The sequence below is a fragment of the Manacus candei genome, unplaced genomic scaffold (genome assembly GCF_025592945.1).
Source record: "Manacus candei isolate 608988 ecotype Guabito, Panama unplaced genomic scaffold, ASM2559294v1 h1tg000026l, whole genome shotgun sequence".
NCBI classification, from domain to species: Eukaryota; Metazoa; Chordata; class Aves; order Passeriformes; family Pipridae; genus Manacus; species Manacus candei.
In genome coordinates, this window is record NW_026138074.1 from 6,493,350 (window position 1) to 6,516,231 (window position 22,882).

At 40.2% G+C, this 22,882-nt stretch overlaps 1 protein-coding gene across 5 annotated transcripts in view; it reads right to left on the reverse strand.

Moving 5' to 3' along the window:
• The window catches only part of RBMS3 (RNA binding motif single stranded interacting protein 3), a 765,077-nt gene that overhangs the window by 695,034 nt on the left and 47,161 nt on the right, over window positions 1-22,882 (reverse strand). For 2 of the 5 annotated variants that reach the window (XM_051789013.1, XM_051789012.1), the window contains exons 1-2: window positions 10,534-10,757; window positions 9,925-10,115 (exon numbers count right to left, since the gene is read on the reverse strand). The exons of 1 other annotated variant lie outside the window; for it this stretch is intronic. In XM_051789013.1, coding sequence (XP_051644973.1) covers window positions 9,925-10,115; window position 10,534 — 192 coding nt within the window. In that variant the 5' untranslated portion in view covers window positions 10,535-10,757. Of the gene's footprint in view, window positions 1-9,924; window positions 10,116-10,533; window positions 10,759-10,784; window positions 11,210-22,882 lie in introns of those variants that run through there. 2 more of the 5 variants (XM_051789015.1, XM_051789014.1) reach the window with 2 other exon arrangements.

Consider the following 22,882-nt stretch of genomic DNA (forward strand, 5'->3'; position numbering starts at 1 on the left):
CCCTAACTCCACATGGACCCAATGCACACTTCATAAAGTTCTTTCGTCTCAAAATACGCACCTTACAAACTCCTTCCTTCCAGCCCTACTCAAAAGTTGTTGCTTTCAATCAGCTTTCCAGCTACTCCCTCTCTGCCACTCCATGTCATTCCCTTTCACTCTTCATTCACCTTCAGAGCAGAAGAAATCTACAGCCTACCCCCACATAATATGCTCAGCTGCCCAGCAGTGAGGACTTGTGGTTACCCATCCTGTGTTATGTCTGATGACAGGGTAACTACCTCAAGGCAATAACACACTCTTTTTGAATCCTCAGGAAAGCACAATGCCTATTTATTTATACTATACTGAATACTGAATTACTACTAAATATAATAGCCATACAAATTATCTTAGATAGACACTAGCCCTTTAGGTCCCTTTCCACAAAGACTTACCTTGAGCATGTTAGTTTGGATCCCAAAACAGATTTTCTGCTATTGGCTCCTAAAAATGAGTACAGACTCAGTAATAACGTCGATGAGACAACCATCATTAGTTAATAGCAAAGAAGAAGTGTCAGTGGTGCTTGAGGCACTTGTTGAAATCAATTAACACAGACTTTAGGCTAACAGAACAGGTAAAGGTTCCACACCATTTTATTTTCATTCCCCAGTCAATGATAAGAATCCTTTGCAGATGGTCAAAACTGAAAGGAAAAATACTCATTTTATTTTCCCTGCACTTGTTGATCACATTACCACTTCAAAAACCTTGTGTAGAGTAGCTTTTTGAAAAGAATAAACTCTGTAACCACAGGACGAGGTGTTTGATGGAATGAACTCAGAAGCCCAGGAACAGTAAGTGCATTAACCAAGCTTTGTGGCTTGCGTCTGTAATTTTTATTCACCCAACACTTGCTTTTCAGTCAAGGAAACTACTTCTATTCTGCTTCTGTAACAAGATTGGTCTTCATTTCATATAATGTATAATAAAAATAACAGCTGTATTTAAACACATGGCAGAAGCCATTAGGCATGGAAGAATTACTCTTTTTCCAGTAAATCATGGCTGTCTAACAAATTTTATACATGACTGTCCTTGTCCATACTATGAGCCAAATTGTGTCTTGTTTTATCCCAGTTAAGATGCACTGGTTACTAGAGTTCCTGGAACAATTAATATTCCCCTTACAGCTCAAAATGCAATGTGGGGAATTGAAACAAAATAGAAGTTTTCATTATAAGCAGAGGAGAATTTCAGAGCCTTTCAGAAAAGATGACAAGTAAGGGAGGAAAGAAACTACTGTAGAATACTTAACATCTGTATTATCTTTCATATCTATCTTTTTTTTCTTCTACAAATTTAAACATCACATTAGAACCTGATCTGACCCCTACTTTTATGGAAATTATTATCATACTCCTGTTGTCATTTTCCCATTTATAGCTGCAGTCCCATTTTGTTTATTATTTGGGTGTTTTCAGAGATAAGACATTAGAAACCAACAACTCTACTGAGACTCTGCAACTTTTTACACCATTACCAGACAATTACCACTGGCAGCTAGTCAGTACAGAAATCCACCTAGTACAAGGTGCTGAGAAATAATCCCAGTCACTGTATAAGCAGTGTGGCTACAGCCAGACAGAGAACAAGCAAGTATGGAACCAAACAAAAACTGAACCACTTCACCCATTGTGAATACAGTTACATACAGTAACTATATGTCTCTCTTAGCTTAGTGTCCTAGTTAGAACAGCTGGGACCAGTTCATCACTGTATGGATATAACCCAAAAGTGTGCATTCTATAGCCTTCCATGCCATTTCCCAGAAACTGTTATCAATAGACCATTTACACCATCTGCCCAGAGCAGCCTGACTCCTCAGGCTATAAACTGGGTGTTAAGAGGCCTGTGAGATAGGAGGGTGCCTCCCTGTCCTCACACCCATTGTGGAACTCCCCGCCCTGAGGGACGTACTGGACATTCCCGCCTGAACTGGAAGATACATAATCTTGGGGTCCTGGGACTTTTTTAACCACTCGTGGGATCCAGAGGAAGACTGCAGACCACTACTCTCAACCAGACTGAGACCACCACTCTCGACTGGACTTCAATCACCACTCTTGACCAGACTGCAACAGCACTCTCACCAACAGGTTTTCCCCTCTCCTTTTACTTTGGACTCAGGGGGGCCAAAGAACACCACTCTGTTCATGCCCCAGGGTGCTGGGTTATGCATTTGGGTTTTGTGGGTTAAAACCAATAGTTTGTCTGTATAATCGTACTTATTGTATTATTTTATTAAATTGTTATTCCAACTTATAATCTCTATTTTGAGTTGGCTTCATTTCCCCTGCTGGTTTACCTTTAAACCAGCACACTTAGGCAATTAAGTAAATCATAACCTTGATACAGTAAAAATTATTGTGCCGTAAGGATGCAGTATGACACAGTAAGTTTTTACCACAGATAGAGATGGTCTAAAAACACAGAGAGCATCTAGGAAAACACTGGGAATAGCATGCAACAACATGGTTATTGTTCGTTTCTAGCTTCATTGATTATCCATTGTTTGAAGACTCAGATTTGTTACAAGCTGGCATTCAACCCTTGGCCAGGAATTCCTGTGAATAGTGGGCTTTTGAGAACAAGCTCTACTTAAGTGGGAAGGATATGCCACACATTGGCCAAGCTCACGGCTGTCATATGCAGCCCTGAATAGAACTGCTTTCCAGTCTCAGCACACAGGCATGAACACATACCACTGCATCTGAGTCAAGGCAATGTCCCAACTGCTCAAGAGGAGATAACAAAGCCCTTTTCAGCGCTGTGTCTTCCTTCAAGTAGGAATCCTCACAACTGTTCTGCAGCCAAGACAAAATTGCCTTTAGCCAGAGAGTCAATTCTGTGTCTTCTGCATACAAAACTTGTGGTTGTGCAGCCAATGACTCAAGAGTGTTGTTTAGCTCCCACCCATGATGTTCATTGTTTATGTCCCTGGATTTGTTACCTAATCAACTACATATGCACTTAATTTCACTTTGTATTAACTCTAAGCACTACTTACTTTTCATGAAATCTCTCTATTACAATGAATATCTCAATGTTTACCCCAGGAACCAGTCAGAGTGTGAACACCTTTTCAAGCTTCATCCACTTATTGATCAATCGGTTGAAAAATTTAAACAGCTGTTCACACTTTGCCAAAACATTTCTCATACAAATTATTTAAGGGGACAACTATTTTAAATAGTGTTTTCTTCTTTCAGAAATCTTGTGTTTAGTAAAATTTTAAAGAATCATTCACATGCACCATCATGTATGTTGTTTTAGTACAGACACAGGCACAGAGAAATCAATTGCTCACTTTCCAACTTTATGTTTTAATATAAAACCCATGCTGAACCTCATTCTCCACATTCCAGATCCTCAGTATACCACCTGCAAATGAATATGTATTACATGTGTATTTACCATATTGCACTGGTTTCATCTGGGATACAGTTAATTTTCTTCTTAGTAGCTGGTACAGTGTTGTGTTCTGGATTCAGTATGATAATAATGTTAATCTACTGTTTACATCTACTTAAGGTAAGATTTTTCCCATATCATAGAATCATAAAATCTTAGAATGGTTTGTGTTGGAAGAGACCTTAAAGATCATCTAGTTCCAATCTCCTTGCCATGGGCAGGGACACTTTCCACTATACCAGGTTGCTCAAAGCTGGTCTTAAACACTTCCAGGGATGGGGCATCCATAATTTCTCTGGGCAACCTGTTGCAGTGCCTCACCACTCTCAAAATAAAGAATTTCTTCCTAATATCTAATCTAAAGCTACTCGCTTTCAGTTTAAAGCTTTTCCCTTTGTCCTATCATTCCATGCCCTTGCAAAAATTCCCTTTGCAGCTCTCTTGTAGGCACCCTTAATGTTTTGAAAGGCTGCTGTAAGGTCTCTGCAGAGCTTTGTCTTCTCTAGGCTGAACAACCACAACTCTTTCAGCGTGTCACCATAGAAGAGGTGCTCCAGCGACCTGATCAGCTTTGTGGCCTCCTCTGCACTTGCTCCAGCAGGTCCATGTCCTCCTTATGCTGGGGCCCCAGCAGTTCTCACCAGAGCAGAGCAGAGGGGGAGAGAATCACCTCCCTTGACCTGCTGGCCATGTAGGAAAAAGAATTCACAGAATACGAGACAAAAAGTAATTTCAGAGATATGAAAATGATGGCGCCTGATTTCCAACATCTTTTCTCCTTTCGGATTCTCTGATGTGTAATAAAATATGAGCTTGTTAGTCTAGCCTTCACTTTAGGTACTAACAGTATCTCTCTTTCTCTCTATTCTTCCAATCTGCTTGTTTTTGCAACAGAGGCACAATTATCAGTTCATCTAAGGATTCATCCTCTCACTAGAAGGCAAGAGAAGAGTGAGAGGCAGAGTACATGAAATGCATAGAAATGCAGAAGTAGACCTGCCTGCAAAGCAAGGTTTTCAGTTCACAGTGAATTTCCTCTTTTTGATTTTTTTTAATCTGAATTTTTTATTTAGTCTCCTCAAAGCAGATAGCCCTTGGGCCTTGCTCACCGAAACAGGTTAATGGCACAGTTAATAGCTTTGCTGCCTGCATCAGCAATACAAAGGACTAAAATATCCCTTCCAGAGGCACCTGCCAGGCACTGTGGCTCTGGGCAACCATTCCAGGCAGATGTGTCTGGGAGTCTCCCCACAGTGCCATGAATTAGAGCCTGCTCCAGAGCTGTGACCTGGGAATGAGTAGGACAAGCATCTGAATATGAGGGACTCAGAACGTCCTGAGTCTTTGGCTTTGGGACTGGGTGGCTCACCACCCAGGCAGCCACCAGGTTCTGGGAACTCTGGAAGAACAGGGTAATAGCTTTTTTTCAGACCATTTCCTCAGGAAGACATTGAACTATGCAGATCAATACCAATATCATGATGGCCCACAGCATGGCTGGGAACAGCTTAAGAATGAAGAATAGGTGCTTGAGAGTGGACCTGAAAAGACAGAGTTGATGTTGCTGGGCTGAGGAATGATTTCTGAAATCTTCTTAGCAATGATTTAAAGAAAGACACATTATTCTCCACCTCTGTCTTCACTTCAGAGATACACTGAAATTTCTGTCTCACATCAAACTCCCAGAATAGCAACAGCCTCAAGTATAATTTTTTGCCATGTCTGGGTAGTGAAGAACTTGTCCATCCAGGCAGACAACGGCCAGACCCTGACTATTCATGCCTGCATTACATCTTGGCAAGACCATAGCCCATGATACACTTGGCACAAAGCCTTCCATACTTGGAAATTCCAACTAATACAAGATGTTGCCTTTTATACTGTAATCAGGAGAAGCTGCTACCATCAGCAAGTGGTAGTGTTGTCTATCTCTGCTTTCTTTGTCCCACTCACCCCATATTGGTTCCTTGTATCCATTACTGATTTCACTTTCAGCTTTTGGTTCCTAACTTCAGGTTGCTCAATGGGAAGGGTTCAGATTATCTGAAAAAAAGGCACTCAAACCTCCAGAAAACAGACAGTGGTTGACAACTACTCATCTGTGCACAATGTAACTGCCTAGGGTAAGATAAGCACATCTGACCCAAGACTGGAGTGATCTACCCCCTAAAAGAAACTTCCCACAGTCTGCTTCAAGCATAAACTGCATTTCTTAAGCCTTCTGCTCTCTAAATGTAAACACACGGTAACATATAGCTTTCCAAATCTAACAAAATTAAATACATATGAGAAATTATTAAAAAAAGAATTGCCTCTGAAGTGTCTTCCACTATTCCTGACCTATTGCTTGTGAATGATGAGTGAACAACCACCATATTGTTGTTAGCAGTATACTTGTAAATACACTAGCAGAAGGCTTTCAGAGACTGATGATTAGATCAGATCACGCGTACAGCAGAAAAGAATTCCCAAGTTAACACCAAGTGCCTTTCCCCAAAGCACTCAGCTTTTCCCCTCTAGAAGCTCACACCTGGGAACGACTCTCACACAGTGCTCTCAAAGGTGAGCATCCTGGAAAATAACATACAAATAAGCCCATAAAACACTTCAGAACTCTTGTATCAAACACTGGCAAATTGGTTTTGAACCAGAATACAATGTACCCAGCCCAGGTAGGCTTGCTTTTGCCATAACCTCGGTGTGCTCATTTCCATGTAAATACACAGAAAGTTCTTCACTTTGGAGCTGTTTCAGAGGGGTTTATATCTGGAAAGTGGGCATAAAGTGAAAACTCTGTAAATCATTTGTAAATCATTTGTGCTAAATGATTTGTGCATCCCACAGAGATACAGAGGTCCCCCTCAGTATGCAACATTACATTACCAAATCCATACCACGAACCAACTTTGGAGAACTTAGGGGCTACACAGTGCTTTGGAAAATGAAAACACTGTAACAGACTGGCTGTAGCCAACGATTTGAAAGTCCTAGCTCAGGGTACCACCCCTGGGAAAATTCTGGTCATAACATCAGCTGTGACAAACGTCACTCGTAGTCACCAGCCTGCAAAGGAATTGCAGAGCTGCCTTCTGCTCCCAAAGTGTTCCCTACAGTGATCCTTGCAAAGATGCAATCACTACAATATAAGCTGGAAAGAATCCTCGGTAAAGTTTAGGGGCCTGTGTCCCTTGGCACTGAGTCACAGAGTGGCAAGATGGTGTGAAAAACTCACCCACACAACCTGTCACAGGCATCAGCTGCACCTCCAGCCAGGAATGAACAGCCAGGATTGCACGTTGTTCTCTCCCCCAGTCACTCACATTGCCATACTGGAAAATATCAACATGCTGCTGTATACAGGGTTAGACCCACAGGCTTTTAACTAAAATAACAGAAAACATTGTAGGAGTGTTGAAAAACATTTTCTGATGTGTTTTGCTTTAAGAGAAAAAATAGTATCCACATAGAGTCAGCTGTTTTCTAAATCTTGTACTCTACTATTTCTGCTTAATTTTCTCCCACCTAAATGGCAACTATGCTTTACTGTATACTTAATATATTGTAAAGTCAATCTTCATAGTTTCTCTTCTCATGTATCTGTTAGAGACAGTTTCAACACAAAAAGATATATGAGAAGTAACCTAGGTTTTCCTCCAACAAAGCACTTAAGCACACATTTCGGCATGTCAGCATCCCAGCTGAAGACAGTGGGATATATTTCAAGTTACACATATGTTTCAAAAGTTTATTGAAGTTCAAAGATAATTAAAAAAAAATTAACATACAGTAGGAAAAAAATCCCTCTAATACCCATATAATTGAGACTATGGTAGTAGCTTCTACTGAGATTCCACAGACTTAAGAAAATACTTGCTTTGTTTAATTCAGCAATATTCTGTTTGGATGCTGTGACAAAAATACCTTTATTAGAACATAAATTTGACCCAGTTCCATTTAGATTCAAGTAAAACTCTTTTTACCTCTACTGAAATGGAGCTCAATGATTAAATATAAGATTTTTTTATAATTGAAGCACGATCCCCCAAAAGCAAATTGACAGTGAAATCGTGAGACATTGCAAGATCTTAATAGTTAGTTATTCATAACTATACACTTGTCAGGAAATCAAGTTCTAATGTCCTGTATGATTTGCAGGTAGAGCACTCACACTTCTAGCATGTATCAGTGTGCCTCTGATGTTCGTTTAAGGGTCAAATAAACAATGATACTGTTATTTCATTCCATTCAGAAAGTTCTTAGATGATGTTTCCAGCAATGCTTCAGTCTAGTTTTGTGGTTGATGGTTTTTTTCCATAATAATGTTGGATTTTACTATCATTTTAATGGGTTTTCCCCTTCTCATTATATTTCTGATGCCACTATTTTACCAGATATTTGAAATAGTTCTGCAGTAATAAGAAGCACTAGTTGTCCTGGGACAGCATCTAGGAAAGATACATACATTTAGGGAGGTTTGAAATATCACAGCACTTCCGAAAAATACAAGCTAGTCATTGCAACAACCTTGGCAATGGCAAGCTTGGAAAAGCTAATTGTGGATTTAATTGTGGAGTTAAAAAAGAGAAGTATATTACAGTACTTTAGCATGGCTGTAGCTAGGACACACACACACAAAAAAAAAAATAAAAAAAAGGTAGTACTTTTTTTCCATGTCCAGAAAATGCTGGCAAATAGAGAATAAAACAGTGCAATACTGAGTCATCTTAACATGTTAATTAGCCACACCACAGAGAATCAGGTCTTCTCTGGTGTTCATTCACCTTCAGTCACACCTTGTTTGCCTTCCTTGTTTTACCATGATTGGTAAAACATTAGACAGACTGTGTGGTATATCAGAAAGTAACTATTGAGCATGGATTTCTGCTGATGGTAGGGTTTTTAAATGCTCGAGGCAGTGGCACAACGAAGTCATATATAAATGGCAACCTTGGCTCTACATTTTAATTATTTTGAAATAAAATAATTTCAAGTTTCAGTAAGTAACACAATGCAAGGGAAGGGATCCTAGAAACAATCAAGCACACACAAATCATTCAACTGCGTACAGTAGCATGCAGTCACGACAGAATTAAATATTCATAAACTCAAAGGAGATGAAATTCTGTGTTCATCTATCACAATATGCAAACCATCAGTTACCATTTTATAAACAAAGCCCTTGCATCCATCCACCCTCTTAAAATGTACGGAGCCTGTTCAAATGATCCGTCATCGATACTCTCTTTTAATTAAAACAATAGAACAGATTTTACTGAACGGTAACAAACCTAGAAGTGTAGGAGGCAAATGCTGAAAACTCGGGATCTACAGTTACAGATAGAATTTTTAAAAAACACCTTGTATTTCCCAAGATAACTGGAGCTCTAGTCATGCAAATATGTGGTGTGACATAGTTGTTGCATTGATTTATTGCATTGCTGGTTTACATTCCTTCATTGTGTTACTGTTCCCTTACACATTTGTAACAAAATCAAACTATAGTAAAACTAGTTGAAGATACACGGCTCAAATCCAGTACACTGCATTTCTTTTTTACATTTACTTTAGAATTATAATCTGTTTGGGGGTATCTGTGCATTCAGAGAATTACTAGGATTTCACTAAAATATAAACGGATGGGTTTTACAGTCTAGCACACACGGATCACACCTTGCAACCATCACCGGATTACGATGAAACTTACACATTTATCAGTCTCTGCCTGTTACAGACCTACAGACACAGTAGAATTCATCGGCTTCAGTTTAGCAAACCCATGCCGAGAAAAATGAATGGAAATGAAGACAGTGCCCACAGACAAAAGCACTGATCAATGCACTCCGCTGACATTATCTTAATGGCAACCTTTTTCCATCCCATCCTCTCTACTTTCGATCCTCCCGGCAGCAGACACATCCGCACCAAAGGGTGCGATCTGACCCATTTCTCGCTGAACTCCGTCACCCGCAGGTTCTCACTCGGCAGCGAGCAGCCGTCCCCCGGTCCGCAATGACACAGCAGGGCTGGAGGGACACAGCGCCCGGGCTCCTTCCCCCAGGTGACTCGCCCCTCGCCGCCGGGTGGGAGCCGAGGGGAGCCGAAGGGAGGGGAGCGGCGGCCCCGCCGGTCGCGGCCCCTCGAAGTGAGGTTAAACTTTGGCGGCGGCCCCCGGGCCGCTCCCGCCGGGCGGGCGGGCGGAACAATGCCCGGCGCCCGGGGCCCGGCGGCGGCGGCCCCGCGCTCCCCGCCCCGCCGCCCCCGTGTCCTCAGACAACCCCGGCCGCCGGCCCCCCCTCCCGCCGCCGCGCTGACAAAGGGCGGCGCGGGGCTGCCCGCGCCCGGGGCCGGCGGGGAACGGGACCGGGAGCGGCCCCGGGAGCGGCCCCGCCCGCCCCGCCGAGCGCGGCCCCGGGCAGCGGCCCCTCGGGCGGGCGCGGCGCCGGCCGGCCGGCGGCGGAGCGGACCTACCTTTTTGTCCTCTTTCTCGCCGCCGTGCCTCCGCTCCGGGTGGCCGCTGTCGGCGGCGGGGGCCGGCTCCGCGGGCTGCCCATCGCGGTGGTGCGGGCGCTGGTGCGGGCAGCCGCCAGACCCCGCCGCCGGGGGGATGGGCTCCGGGCACGGAGAAACTCCCTTAACATCCATCTCCATCTTCCAGTTCACTGTATTGCGAGACAAAAGCAGGCAAACACTTTCCACCACCCCGCGTCTTTCTTCTGCTTTCCTTTCTCCCTCTTTTCTTTTTTTTTTTCCTTCTTTCTTTCTTTCTTTTTTTTTTTTTTCTCCTTCCTCCCTTCCTTCCTTTTCCCCCCTCAGGAGGCCGTGACACGCATGGCTCTGGCCGCCGCTGCTGCACCGATCCGGCGGCTGCAATTCTCCCCTAGATCCTCCAGACTTTTGTATCCAGCGTGCGTGTGTAAGAGTGAGTGTGTGTGTGTGTGTGCGTGTGTGTGTGTGTGTGCGTGCGCTGTCCTTGGCACGGCGGCCTTCAATCGCCCCGAAACAGCAAACGCTAACTAAGCAGATCTCTCGCCACGAAGATCAACTCCCGGCCCCAGCCTAATTGTGGTGGTTATTTACTTTACGCTATCTGTGTCCCAGGCCCGGACAAGCCCTCCTGGCTGCAGCCCTTTGAACAAAGTTAAGTGGAGGGAGCCGAGCACGGGGAGGGGGTGGGGGCGAGGGGAAACCACCGGGGTTTAACACGGGGGAAGTGACAATAACCCGGTAATGTCAAGTAAAAGTTAAACCTCCCCCTTCCTCCCCTCCCCCTCCCCTCTCCACAGCCCAGGCAAGCGCAATACAGCAAAGCAAAACAAGCGATTTCAGACCTGTGCAAGGTGCTGGTGGCGAGAAGAGACGAGCATTTACCCGATTGTTGCTTTTATTTTATTTTCCCCTCGCCTCTCCCCCCCATTCCCCCAGCACCACCCGCTATTGCAAATGTGGGCTCCTTGATGTTAATCTCCTCTCCGCGGTCTGAGTCTATGCGTGTGACTGGAGCTCCCTCTCTCTCAGGCTGCCAGTGCCACGCAGCACTGCACAAGGAGAACTGGAGTAAGAAAAAAGCAAGAGCAAATCCAGGCTGGAAGTCTAAATCAGTACTAGCCACCGGGTCTCCGATTTTATCAACACAGATAGAAGAAGAGAAAAGAAAAAAAAATCTGTGTAAGCTGCTAAATCATTTGTGACCGCAGTGCACTCACGACTGTTATTCTTCGTGTTAGCTTCCTTCTCAGACTGAAGTTAGACACGATAGGGAAAAATGCTATCTTATTAAGAGTGGTTTATACTAAAACAAGAATTTCTTTAGTGGTGCCAGAGCCAAGCCAACTCTTTGGCTATTTCCCTTTTCACCTCAAAGAGATGAATGGTGAGCACAGACCTGGTCATTCTTAAATCAGGACACCATCAGGTGACCAGTCTGCACTTCTAAATATAACACCACATTGTCCTGAGGAGCAGCTGCTCTGAAAGTTAACTGGAAACATCTTCTGAGATCCTGCAGTGCAAAGATACATATCTGATCTACACCTGATCTGTCTGATGCATGTACTGACCTCTCCGACAGCAACTACCTGCTCCGCAGACATACCGGGCCACCAGCTCTGGAGCTGGTCTGTTTTACACCAAGAGAGAACCTGTCCCAGGCTATTTTGGGAAGCAGGTGACTATCAGGTACTACATGGCTCACTTTTATTCCTTGCCTTGGGTTTCATTATCCCCCAACAGTATTGTTACTTCAGGAACCTGAACCGAACTTAGTGCTACAATATATTTGGAAAAAGGGCAAGGGCTAATCTCACAATAAAGTCTTTGTCATACACCAAAGCTGTATTTTTAAAATACACATCTCTAAAGATCCTTTCATATTATTCTCAAAGCATGTCAAATATTTGCAGGCCCTGTTGTCTACTCAGATTGGTGCAAAAAAAGGGGATTTCTATTGAAATTACCAGCATCGATGTTTAAAACTAAGGTAAATAGACAATTAAGCCATAAATGTTAATGTTTATAATCAAATACTTTAGACTACTTACAATCATTCATCTGTAATCATTTGTAATCATTGTAATAGACTTTATTGAAAGTCTACATTTTGTGGCGGATAGACAAACATTCTGGATACTCTTATAGTTTTGGCCTCACTAGCAAAAAGCAGTACTAGCTGCAGAGAGCCACTTTGAGGGGAAGTTTGCACAGCCCCAATGGCTGTGGAACATGTATCAAGGTAGACATGACTGCAGAATTGCCCTTAACAAAGTGATTAGTCCTCATAAATGGTAAGCCACTCCACTGTCTGTCCACCTGCAGAATCACCCCCTCCTTCCACACACAACAAAGCACACAAGGAACAAAGTTCTGTCCTCAAGAGCTTTTCCAGTTTGGGTCAAAGTAATTCCAGTATCATGGGCTAGAAAACGACAAATTAAAAGTGAAAATGAAAATGTTCATTCAGGCACTGCAGCACACATTTATAAAAATAATTGATAAATTACATATAAACTTTCCCATGGTAGGTAATACTAAATAATCCTGCTAGAAAATAATGATTCCCAATCTACCATCTCCAGATCTGTAAGGTAAAACTCAAAGCAAAACCAAACCATTTAGAACAGAGAAAAACTAACCCAAATACAAATATTTTACCATGTGCTCTGAAGATTATTGGAGCTGGACATTGGCAGAGAACCAAGAAAAACTAATTCCAGAGGTAGGGGCCCTTGACTCAGAAAGCTCTGCTTCTAATCTCAGAGAGTTTAACCTCCAAAACCAAAGGAAGTTTCTGAGTTGGTTTGAGTGAACATGATCATGCATAAGAAGAGAAGGGTAAGCCCTAGACTACACAAAAGTCAGCACAAAGTTTTGTATTTGGCTGCTGAATTTCAAACTTCCCTTTCTTTCTTTCCTCTTTCTCTTCCATCTTTCCTTTTTTTCTGCAAGAAATTAAAAACTCTATTGCAATAAAGTTATTAAAAATAATGCATCATAACAGTGTGGTCTCAGTTGTTCTCTACACAAACCAGATTGCTGTTATTCAATGGATTTCAAGAGAACCCTAAGTAGAATGTACTTTTTCAGCTTAAGGTAAAGTCCTGAATAATCACCACAAATTTTAGTGAGAGAAATAATGGTCCCCAGGCCAAACACACTTTGAGATACAAACAGTAACTACAAATCTAGAAGCACTAACAAATTGGGCAGGAAAACAAAATCTAAACCAGCAGGCTGACGAGATAAGCAAGACCTCCTTTCAGTCTCCTCAGTGGTTGTTCTGAAAACTATCAATTTCCTCAGTTTCCTCAGTCCCAGGCAGAATCCTGTGAGCTTTAACCCTGATTTTTTTTGGGGGGTAATCACCGAGAGAAGAGTGGGACTACAGATCATGATAATGCAATAAGCCACAGAGCTGAACAGTTCATCAGTATTGCCTAATCAAAAGGTTTTGGCACCTTCAACTTACTTGGTACATACATTGAACTAAAAACATTAGTTCAGAGAATCATATTTGGAGCTGAGGTGGAAGAATGGTGAGCCAGAATCTTGTACCACATGGCAACTGTCTTGGAAGACAATGCATCGAGAAGCAGAAAGCTGGGAGACTCACTAGAGGGCAAGCCAATACACACCAAAAAGTCTGCGTTCCTAAGAAAACAACATTGTGTTGAATGCCTTTCAGATGTGCTGACAGAATGAAAAAGATTAGCATGGGTCTTTCATGTATGTATGCTGTGGTGAAACAGGATATAATTTAGCTTCTATACAGAATAATAAAGTACATTACTGGATATGGACTGTCTATTGCTATACACACGTATTAAGAATTTCTGAGCCCAGATCTACTGTTCATTTTTCAAGAGAAACATCATTAAAATATTGCTGCTGAAATCAATACTCATACATACAACTCATTTACACACACTCCATGTTCTGGCATACTTAGCAGTTGTGTGTTGTGCTGTAAAACAGGTGTAGGTGACTAAATAGATTCCAGAGACACTGACGTTCTGAAATGCAACAGGAAAACCTTTCATGACCGAGTACATTCTTCATAGCTTAAAATATAAAACTTAGGAAGCGATGACAGTATGAATTTAGTTACAGGACAAGAATTGGAACAATTTCATGGAAAGGGTCAAAGATTTTTTCTTCTAGAATCCAGTGTCATTTTTATATCCTCATTCTTGGTTATGACCAGATGATAGTAAAACATACACTGCAACCAACACAGCAGGGGGATTCTATGTAGTCCTAATTAATAAGGCTAGAAGGAAGACATACACAAATTAAATGAGTTGCCTAGGATAATAAAGTAGTTCACTGGCAGATTAAACAGAACTTTTGTGCCTTTTCTGTGGTCTCTTCTTTTTTAACAATTTGTCACTTTTTCTGATGAGTAGTTAACTGCTCAGTTATCTTAACTACTAAAAGTAGTTAAGTTTTTTTTTTGTTTACTTAGTACTAAAACTAAGTAAAAAATTTATTGATATTTACTTACATGACAATTAATGCTCAAAGATAATTTAGGTCTTTCTCAAGCACACTTATGTTTACATTAATTGGATAAACTGAAGATGTTTCATGTAAAATGTACAAAAGTGGCTATTACAAGTTAGCAAGATTTATGCAATCTTTATAAAAACACAGTTATCACCGTGTGAGAGATGGAGCATTTGGCTTTCTGCTGCCTCAAAAATATGTTGGTTCAGGATTCATCTACCCACTGCATTCAACATTTGAATAATTTTGACCTTTTACCACCCTTAGACAATTCAAATAAAAGGTTTCCTGTTGTCAACACAAGCTCCTTGGGGCCTCACTCAACACTCTATCTGTCAACTTGCATTCTAGGCTATTTCATTTCTTGCTTAAGTGTTGCAAACAGAGTTGCTATCTCGTGAAGACTCCGACCTTATTGATAATTCCCTCTGTCCTATACTTTTCAAAGTGGCTAATACAAATATCCAATGAGTCATTTTCCCACTCATCCATTTCTTCTGTTCTCTAGGGCACTTTACTGCAGGTATGCAAACATTCAGTAACCTGGGAATTCCTGTAATTTTTGAGATTTATCTGTGCAGGTATTTTCTGTCTCAGAAAGTCTATAATAGTATATGATTAATAAATGCTATCCTAAAAGAATTATGTTGCATTGGAATATGAAGACACGCTGTGGATATTCTTAGAGAATAAAAGTTGAAAATACTATCTGAATTCCACCATTGTCTACACAGTCCAGCATGCAAATTTATACATTACAAGCTACATTTTCAAAAGCATCTTGTCTTCTAGCTTTCCACCCACAATTTTGATATCAGTTCTCCTCTGCATTCTAACATTTTGCTAACAAGTACTGAAACCACATAGAATGGCTGCACAACTCAAGCTTTGAGTGATATTTTTTGAACCTTTTAAAGACTTATCTCTGTTCCTTTTTTTGAACAAAAAGTTCGATAATGCTTGGGAGGTCTCCTGAGGTCCTACGTCTCCTTTTCTAGAAAGCCATCAAAATAGAATTGATAGATGTAACGACTTTTAAACATGAACATAGCTCCTTGTAGTTTATATTCTACACAACTGACAAACAAAACTATTCCCTGGCCATAGCCAGAGCTTCATCCTTCCTTGCTCAAGATACTGCAATGAGAGCAATGGCCATGCAGTCACTTTAAATAGCAGCATGGTGATTTGCGCACATAATTGTCTGTTCTTTAGGGTGTATGAAAAGCCTTATTCCCCTCAAAATTGTTGCACAAAGGAGAAAAAAGAAGTAGCTATTTCTGCTGACTTTTCTGAGAGGTGGCCTGGGTTCACAGCTAGTGAAGAAATCTCTGGGTGGGACAGAGGGTCTAACCCAGCAGACTCAAAGGAAAGAAACACAGCTCTGAGGCAAATGGACGGGCAGCACAGACACATAGACATTTGTTCCACACAATCTGAAAACATCTGTATTTCACTGGGTGATACTGCAGTCTTCTCAGTTCCTGTGGTAAGCCTGGGTCTGTGCCAAATTGAAAAGTTTGACCTAGTTTTCAGTATTTTGGAAAGGAAAATCTCCACTAAGTTCGCATAATGTAGAAAATGGGGGGAAGTAATTTGTCATCATAATAATTTGCTAGAAACAAATAAACAAAAGGGACATATGTTAAAACAAGGGAAAAAGAATTTGTCCATATAATTTCTTAATGGATGCTAAATCTTCATTGCCAGAGATGAAACTTCCAGAAGCAGGCAAAGGCATGAGAATGTTAGTCCAAGGGATACAACATCTCCAGTGGCAGCTAAGGGTTAGTATGCAAGGATTGGTCCACTGAATTTAGGAGTCCCACTAACAGGGAAAGACAAAGACAACAAGAATATGTGTGGGTTTAACCCTTCAAGATTTCTGCTTCACCAGCTGACCTGAAGCCCATACACAGCCCTGCTGTGTGAAGTTCAGAGGAGATTTGTGTAGGAATTAGTGCAGGTCTTAGGAGCACCCGCTCCTGTCTGATTTGCAATGCTATGGAGCATTCTTATCTGCCTTTACTTCTGGTATTCCCAGTGGAATCTTAGGGAGACATTGTGAGAGCTGTAACATGCTATGGGGTAAGGAGGATGCCCAAAACAACGATGTGTTTAGCTCCACTGATCCCTTTTTTTCATGCTTTCCCCCCCCCTCCCCCCAGCCTCTTCTCATTGCTTCTGTCTGTTGTAGTAGAAAGAAGCATAAGGACTCAATGTGCTAATAGCATCTTGTTTTCCATAGTAGACTGCATATATACATATGCAAATATAGTTTTGAGCTGGGATGATGGGTTTTGTTTAAAACTGTCAAAACTGAAGTCTGTAGAATTTTCTTGATGTTGAAAATAGATGAGTAATCCATTTGGTAGTATCTGTGTAAACAATATGCACAAAACCACTTTCTTAAAACATTTCTGCTTTTAATTCTTAAATTAGTTCATACTGCTCAATTTGACTACTTCTTTCAACTTCTGACACTCTGGTCCTGCTGAGATGTGCCCCATTCTCTCCTTGTTCCTTCTGCAGATTGGAAATACATTTAAATTAATAAAATTTCTCAGAGTATTAAAAAAAAGGTGTGTTAAGCATAAATTAAAGAAACAATATATGTTTAAGCGTAAATAAGACTGAACATGATTCACTACATCATCTTAAAACAAAAAATTGATCACAAGTGTCACATGACAAGGGTCAGAAAAGATGAATTTTCTATCCGACTTGTATTAATTTATTTTTTTGGCTATCAGTGTCCCCTAGGAGATCAAAGCCTTTTAATGTCCAAAACAGTCTGTTAAGCATCTCACCTAATGAGACCCTTCGCTTAACAGATTCACTGAGACGGACAGGATATTTGATACCCTTTTATATAAGGACTGCACTTGATAGCAATAGAAAAATCCCTCAACAGGTTTCTCCTACAGAGTTATTTCGCCATTGCAAAACTGTCAGCAACTAAACACAGACTCACTCTAACAGTTCACGAAACAACACGCTTATTAATACAAATTTAGGACAATTTAGGGGGTTCACTGTGTCTGGAATAGGGTCTAACTGCAAAAAAAGGCACACAAACTATGTAGTAATAATAATAATAATACAAAGCATAGGCACGCATGCTAAAGCAAAAGCAACTTGCAAATAAGACAACTTACAGAGAATAAGTAAAGCAAAAACTTAAGCACCCGCCCTAAAGCAAAAGAACTACTAAAGAATAAGTAAAAATTTTGAAGTACTATGGAACAAAAGTAAAATTAGTGTATATGTACGGAGTGATTGCTCACCCCAAGGCATCCCAAGAAGGTGAAGGGAGAAAAGGTAGCCAGTAGGTTACCTCCACAGCATTGATGGAGCTTCTCCCTGATTTTTGCTTATGTCCAATCTCTTTTTATACCTTTTTCTTTAGGCAGTTTGAGTGGCTATAATCAATAAACTAATTTTTGGGGTGATAGACAGATGAAATAGGCCCAAGGATCCACTTCCCAAATTCCTGGTAGGAAGGATGTTCTTGAAAAAGGGCCATATTATATCCATATCACTCCTTTTTTCATTTTAATCTTTTTATGTTACCTGGGAATGTCTCCCCAGGTGCTGGGTTTTTCCAGAAAACCATTAGGAGCCTTTTTCTTCTTTTGTGTGGTCTTATCTACCACCTTACAACAAGCATGGACATTATCAACTACTCCTCTGTTCAACTGCTGGGATTTGAGTTTAGGGTTTTACAGTGCTGCCCAATATATGCAGGTCTTAACCTGCAACTGGTTGAATCTAGTGAGATAGAGAGTACATATTTAAACAGTATAGTCTTCACCACTTCAATCAATATTTAGGAAAGAGTCTGACTTTGCTGTCTTTCCCTATGATAAACCTGTTTTGAGGTCAATAATACAACTACAAGGTGAAATGAAGGACATGGCTTTGAAGGGGAAACACAAAATCCAGAACTTTCCCTTCCCATAATAATTTTAAATTCCATAAATAATTTCAATATATCTGTACTTTGGAGTTAGCAATGTCTCCTTAATTGGAAAGGCCATGTTTTCACTGTTTCTTCTTTTTTAGGACGCTATAGGGAAAAAAAAAACCCACCAGGTAAAAATTTCAAAGAAACCTTTGCTAAGTGGGATATCATACATCTTCCAAAAGCAACATGAAGAATTTATTTTTGTTTAATTTTTCTACCCACAATTGTAGAGTTTAAAAGAGACATTTGAACAAGTGAGTATGAATCAAATTAATGAGGATACATGAGAAGACTATAAGATGCAAAAACCTAGGAAAATGATGAAAGTGAAAAACCCCGCAAACAGTTTTCTGACTTTGAATGGCAAACTCAAGAGAGATGAAAGATGAATGCATCAAAAAGAACATCCTTTTGTTCCTTGAAAGAATAGATTATTGTCTACTTGTATTTTTTGGACACCATCACTGGTAGTGCACTCACAAAAAACAATGGAAGACACATCCCTGCCCCAAGGAGTGTACAATCAAAGAAAGCCAATGGAAAGATGTCCAGTCATTTCAAAATGAATAGGATTAGATCCAAAACTAAGAAAATGTACTTAAACAGCAGTGCCTGCCAGCATATTAGCAATAGCTCAGCAAAAGACAACAGTCAGCCTAACCATAGATGTTTTGATGACAGATTAAAAATAAATAGACATGGTAATGGATTTAAAGAAAATAAACTGAAGTTGCAAGAAAATGTTTTGATTAAAAAGCTGATGTTCTCAGGTCAAATATGCTGTCAACAGGGTATGACACTTAAGGTCTCAAAAAGCACTCAGAGCTAAACTTCAGCTTTGTGCATGCAAATCACTGGTGTGTGTGGTTGTTTATCACTGTCACTTGTACAAGCAAATGACAGAATTTACATCTGTAAAAGCCCATTTGTGCTTAGTTTGTATTCAGTTAGCACATAGAGCTGAGGTTTGTATGCATATCTGTATATTTTATTATTTGCTTTGCAGAAAAAGCAATGCTCAAATTGTACCTGAAAAAATAGATGTCATATTCTGAAATCTGGTTCTGACTAGTGCTCAGAAAAAGCAAAAAAACCCCAATACAATGCTGCAGATAGAATCTAATCTATTTCCAGCAATGACACCAAAATAAGATAACACAGTTTATGATCAAACAAAGAAGATGCCAGACATCATGCAGATGTTAGAGTGTGTTTGTCTGCTTCCTTTCTTGTGCCCTTTAATTCACAGTGAAGCAGTTAATAATTTCGACAATCATTAGGGGTCAGTTAACTTCAGAGAAGTTACTAATGCTTTGCTACCAGTAGACACAATTCATAACTCCCAGCGCTCTTGTTTGATCCTGCTGTGAAGGCTCATGGCATGTCTGTACTTTACATTGGTGTCAGTCGTGTAAGCAGATTGAAAATTCCTGGATCAGGAGAGGTGTGAGGCTGAATTAGTCAGATAACCTTTCTTATGTCATCTTCAGCACTGAACTGGACCCTTCACTAAATTCTATATCAGCACAGTTTCCCAGTTATCCCTGCACAACAGATCCCAATGCACTGGGATCCATTGGGCTCCGCCTATTTGCCATTAAAATATATCAATTTTATATTAATTTGTGTTTGACAGGATATTGCAGTAAGATCTCGATAAAATTTATTTAGAGTGAGTGCTCAGGTTCTCAAACAAATGATGCGACTGCCGAGGTCAAGAACTGGACTATAAAGCTGTTCACTGTCCAGCTTAGCATTTGCACTTGCCTCTAAGAGACAATGTTATCCTTCAAACAGCCAGTCACCTTCACTGGTAGTCTGTGGGCTTTCCGTACAGCTGTGTGTCTCATTTCATGTGAGCACCAGAAGAACTCAGTTGCAGAAAACAGTTGAAGTCAGAGTCCAATAGCAAGCCAAGAGATTATATTTTTACTTTTTCATCATCCACTTAATCTATTCTCAACCTCCAAAAGGTACTTTCCTTTGCTCTACTTGTACCTACCTCAAATGAAATTCAGCTTCCAGAGTTTAAGCTCTGGCCTTCTGGGAACACTGTGCCAGCGTGTAAAACCTGAGTCCTCACATCATTCTATGTACACACAAAAGTGGTCAGGATTCAAGCCCCCAGCAGCAATAGCTCTTAAATTACCTTGTATTCTCATGGAAGTCAGTTCACAGCTGATCACAAGTTAAATGGTATTCCACCATAGCAGAATGCAGTATACTTCAGCATGGAATCCAAGTTTGAGAGCTAGAAGGTATGTCTGTGAAGATAAGCCTATGTGAAATAGATCTAGCAAATATTTTCTCGTTTGACCTGAGAAATTTTTCTGTAAGGTAGTCAAAGTGCTAAACTACTATTATGAGAAACAATAGAGCTGTATAATAATCTGGGCAGGTCTGGGGCTGGGAAAACCTCTGTCTTCTTAGAACTAGGCAACAGCAATACAAATGCTATCTCTTGTGGCACTATCACACTGATATCTCACAACAACAAAACAATTTTTCAGAAAAAAACCTATTTTGTGTGCCTTCCATGAAATCAATTTGCATTTCTATTGCTTTCTAATGAAAAACTTTACAGTTTACATTCTTCGCTATATTTATACAGCTTTTATAAGCATGTCAAGTTATCTGTTTTGCTAGCCCTACATTAAGTGCTCTGGAATAATTATTTGTGTGTTTACTTTATTGGGCACTTCTCTCTTTTCTAAAGCAAATTAGAATAAAATTAGGACTTGACATCTTATCTATGACCAACAGGCATCCTACTCCAGTACTCTGACAGTGCCTAGTGTCAAATACACTTCAAAGGAAAATAAGTAGGCAAAAGTATCAATTAAGTATGCAATAACTACTCTGTACTAGACATTTCCTCTTAATTACCACCACACTGTCATTAATTTATGCCAAAAATAACAAATTTTATCTACAGTGTAACAATATTTCTTACTGTAACTCCTGTAACTGTTCAGTTTACCCACATAAAGGTCTAATACTCTGAGAATTTAAAAGCCATTTTAGAATTCCAAAATAAGGTACAGCAAAGCAAATGCAAATCAGTAGACATTACATTCTCAAGCAACATGGGTAATGACTCAGCGTTATTTAGATGTGCATTTTGATTTCTACAGCTGCATCTTCCAATGCAGTGCTATCAGTCAGATTGAAGTTCTAAACAATCTGGTGATTCTACAGTTCTGTGACATCTAATAGCTCATTTACTTTTTTTACCTGTCATAACAGCACAACAATCTATTTAAGGAAAACATTTAAGCTCTTATTTAAGATTTGCCTCCTACTAAAGACACCCATATTCTGGGACGTGATTCTGAGTGATGGGAGGGTTAAATAGGTACAAGCAGATAATATTGCCTTTCAGTCATTCTTTCTCAAGAAACTAACTTCATGAATTCCATTTTGAGAATTTTTTTTATTCTCTGTTTAGGAAATACTTAATATGTTTCAACTATATCTCCAGTGTACACAAAAACAAAGGGGACAAGAAAATATTAAAAATAATCTCTGTGTTTCATTAAAAAATCAACTCAAACCATCTTGTGTATTTGTGCATTTAAACATATGGGTATGTATCAGTATATTAAGCATAAACATACATAAGGCATGTAGTTCCATATTATGCAGATGCATCTACACCCCCATATGTGAAATGCAATAGAGAGTAGATGGTGAACAAAAACATCCCTGCTTCTTAGTTCAGTCCCATTTGCCATGTTTCAGGATGAACCAGAAAAGCATTTACAAGCAAGGAATGTTGCGGCACTGGGAAAAAGCCATATCCTAAAAAAATAAAAATTTAAAAAAGGGTGTTTCTCAATGGAAATTGAAAATTTCCCTTCAAGTACAAAGGAGAATTGAAAGCAGTCTTCAGGGGGGAAAAACCATCGACAAAACCAGAATAAAATCTTGATTGTTGAAACAATTCTAAAATATTGGAAAAAGAAACTAATCTGAACAGAAATTTGCTAATTGGTGTGGTTGATTATGGACAAGCATTAAAAGAAGAGCAGCCAGATTCAGAGAGTCAAGACTAAGTTTAAACGAAATGGATGCAACACACAGGCTGAAGAATAAGTTCGTGATTCAGGAGCAGCAGACAGAAGAGATATAAATTGAAAGGATGTAGAAACATATTGGCTGTACATGTTCTCAAGTGGAAATTCAGAAAATCTGGAAAGTTAAAATTACAGGTATGGATTTCACTAAAAAGTTACTGTTATATTACAAGATCTCATTTGGCCTGTTCTGTGTAACTTGTCATGGTACAAAGAATTCTTAATTGCTTGAGTTCAGGTCTTCAAGTGAATCTGTGATTGCTGATTTTGTGCTGGTATATATTTTAAGAGTTGTTGGGAAAAAAATTCTCTGGAGTGATTTCTTTCAAAGAAATGAAAACTTGACTTTGGCACAGCAACCAAGTTGTCTACTAGTAAAAACACA